General features: G+C 40.7%; 1 protein-coding gene across 1 annotated transcript in view; it reads left to right on the top strand.

The window, feature by feature from the left end:
• The first annotated feature begins 2,306 nt into the window (after window positions 1-2,306).
• LOC117178716 overlaps window positions 2,307-2,452 on the top strand; it is an 11,452-nt gene continuing 11,306 nt past the window's right edge. The window contains exon 1 of the mRNA XM_033370145.1: window positions 2,307-2,442. Coding sequence (XP_033226036.1) covers window positions 2,307-2,442 — 136 coding nt within the window. The remainder of the gene's footprint in view (window positions 2,443-2,452) is intronic.

Consider the following 2,452-nt stretch of genomic DNA (forward strand, 5'->3'; position numbering starts at 1 on the left):
ATCTTGCATTTGGATTTCACCAGATCGAAATAGATCCACCGGACAGACATAAAACTGCTTTTTCCACAGTTTTTGACCATCTCGAATTTAATAAAATGAGTTTTGGGCTCAAGTCAGCTCCTGCAACATTTCAAAGATTAATGGACATTGTTTTATCAGGGATGCAAGGGGTTGAACTTTTTGTATACATGGACGACATAGTTATTTACGCGAAATCAGTACAGGAACATAACGAAAAAATTAGAGAAGTTGTTGGGACGTTTAAAGACTGCCGGACTTGTTTTACAACCCGATAACTGTAGGTTCTTATGTAAAGAAATTGGATATTTGGGTCACATCATTTCTGAAGATGGGGTTAAATCTGATCCAAAGAAAGTTGAGGCTGTGAGAAACTTCCCTCGTCCTAAGGGACGTAAAAATGTTAAACAGTTCTTAGGCCTAGCGGGTTACTACCGGAAATTTATACTAAATTTTGCTACAATTTCAAAACCATTGACATTATTATTGAAAAAAGATGTGCCATTTCTCTGGTCCGACGCTGTCGAAAGAGCTTTTAATAATCTGAAAAATATTCTTTGTACACAACCATTATTGCAGTACCCAAAATTTGACAAACCATTCATAATTACTACAGATGCGTCTGATTTTGCTATAGGACCCATACTAAGTCAGGGTGAAATCGGTAAAGATTTACTTACCTATTGCATATGCATCGCGTACCATGAATAAAGCAGAGATAAATTATACAACAACAGAAAAGAAACTTTTAGCTATCATATTTGCAGTTAAACATTTTCAACCCTACGTCTATGGTACAAAATTTACGTTAGTTACAGATCACAAGGCTCTAGTATGGTTAGACAATTTAAAAGACCCTACGATGGGTTCCCGCTTAGCTCGTTGGAAAATCAAACTCCAAGAATATGAATGCAAAATAGTATACAAGCCAGGTCGTGTTAATGCCAACGTGGATGCGCTTTCACGAAACCCAGTTAATTTTGACAAGAAAATTGATAAAGAAAATATTGGTGGTGAGGATGGTCATGACGATGCCACAGAGGGCTGTGGGTCGAATATTGGCTGCTTCTCCGGAAGCAAAGTCCTATACAACGAATATCCTATAGAAAGAGCTTTTGTTGATTATTGTTACTCTAATATGGAAGTTACTTATGGTAATCTTTGTAATGAAATGGTAGAAAGTGATGAGATAGATGTAAATGAAGAAATTGTTGAGAAAAGTAGAGACAGTTCGGTCACAGATGTTGCAGACATTTTGATCTCGATCGGAAATGTAGCCCCAAGTTTAAGTGATTGTGTGAAGGTGGTGAGCTCTATACCCCAGCCTAGCTCCGGCTGGTCCGGGCCCCGCCAGGGTGGAGATGAGGCAGAAACTGATGCGCAAGTTTCGGAGGGGTGCAATTCGGTTCTCTGCATTACACCTGTTTCTGGGTCACTCAATGGCCATGGGGGAACGCCGGGTGCGGGTGGCAGTGAGACGAGCACACAGACCTCCCCTCTCCTACCTGGTTACGGAAGTGGGGTAAGGGCATGGGGCTTCGGGACCTCCGGAAGAAAGCGCTTGAATGAAAAAGAGGCTGACGGAATGGGAAGAGAGATGGCCAGCTTTGGCGTCTGCTCTTCTATTTCGAGAAGGGAAGGAACTGCTTACTGTGGTTGTCTGTCCCAAAGGGAAGGAACCGCTTACTGTGGTGTCCGGTCCCAGGGGGAGGTGTCCTCGATGGAGAAGGCACGGTCCCCGGGAAGAAGGTTGCGTCCTATGGGCACCTGTCTTCAAGGAAGTACCGATGTTGAGTTTTTTGCTGAAGATTCTGATGTTGACGTTTTAACTGAAAATGAGACAGAAAAGTTAGAAGGAATTTGGGAGAAATTTTTGAAAAGTAGAGATAAGGCAGATAACGATGATGAAAGACCTAAAAAACAATTAAAATTGAATGAAGGCGCTTCCGCAGTGGCAACATAAATTTTTCATGCAGGTTCGAAACAAGGTAATCCGATGCTTACTCCGTTATTTCAGTTGAGTCGAGATAAACTTTGGATGAGAGACGATAATATCTTGAATTTCGTGTCATGCGATGGGGTGCTTACTACATCCCTGGGTAGGGAATTGCTAAACCATTCTATAATTAAACTCTCGAACCTACAAGAAACAGAAGCAGATATTGGTTACGTGACATCAAAAATACATGATAAGCGTTTAGTTTATAATTTGTTTATCAAAGAAAAAGTCGATTCAAAAGTTTTTTGTAAAGAACATAGAGACTGCGGTAATTACGCTGAGAGAGGCTATGGAAGCTACAAATACTAAAGCTTTCAGTTTGGCTCGAGAAGATAATGGATTCGATAAATTGTCGTGGTCAGTAATTGAAAAAGTTTTTAGAACACATTTTGGTAAAGGAGGATATGAGATAACAGTATGTACAGGTGAAGTCGA

The sequence above is a fragment of the Belonocnema kinseyi genome, chromosome 8 (genome assembly GCF_010883055.1).
Source record: "Belonocnema kinseyi isolate 2016_QV_RU_SX_M_011 chromosome 8, B_treatae_v1, whole genome shotgun sequence".
In the NCBI taxonomy this organism is placed as follows: Eukaryota; Metazoa; Arthropoda; class Insecta; order Hymenoptera; family Cynipidae; genus Belonocnema; species Belonocnema kinseyi.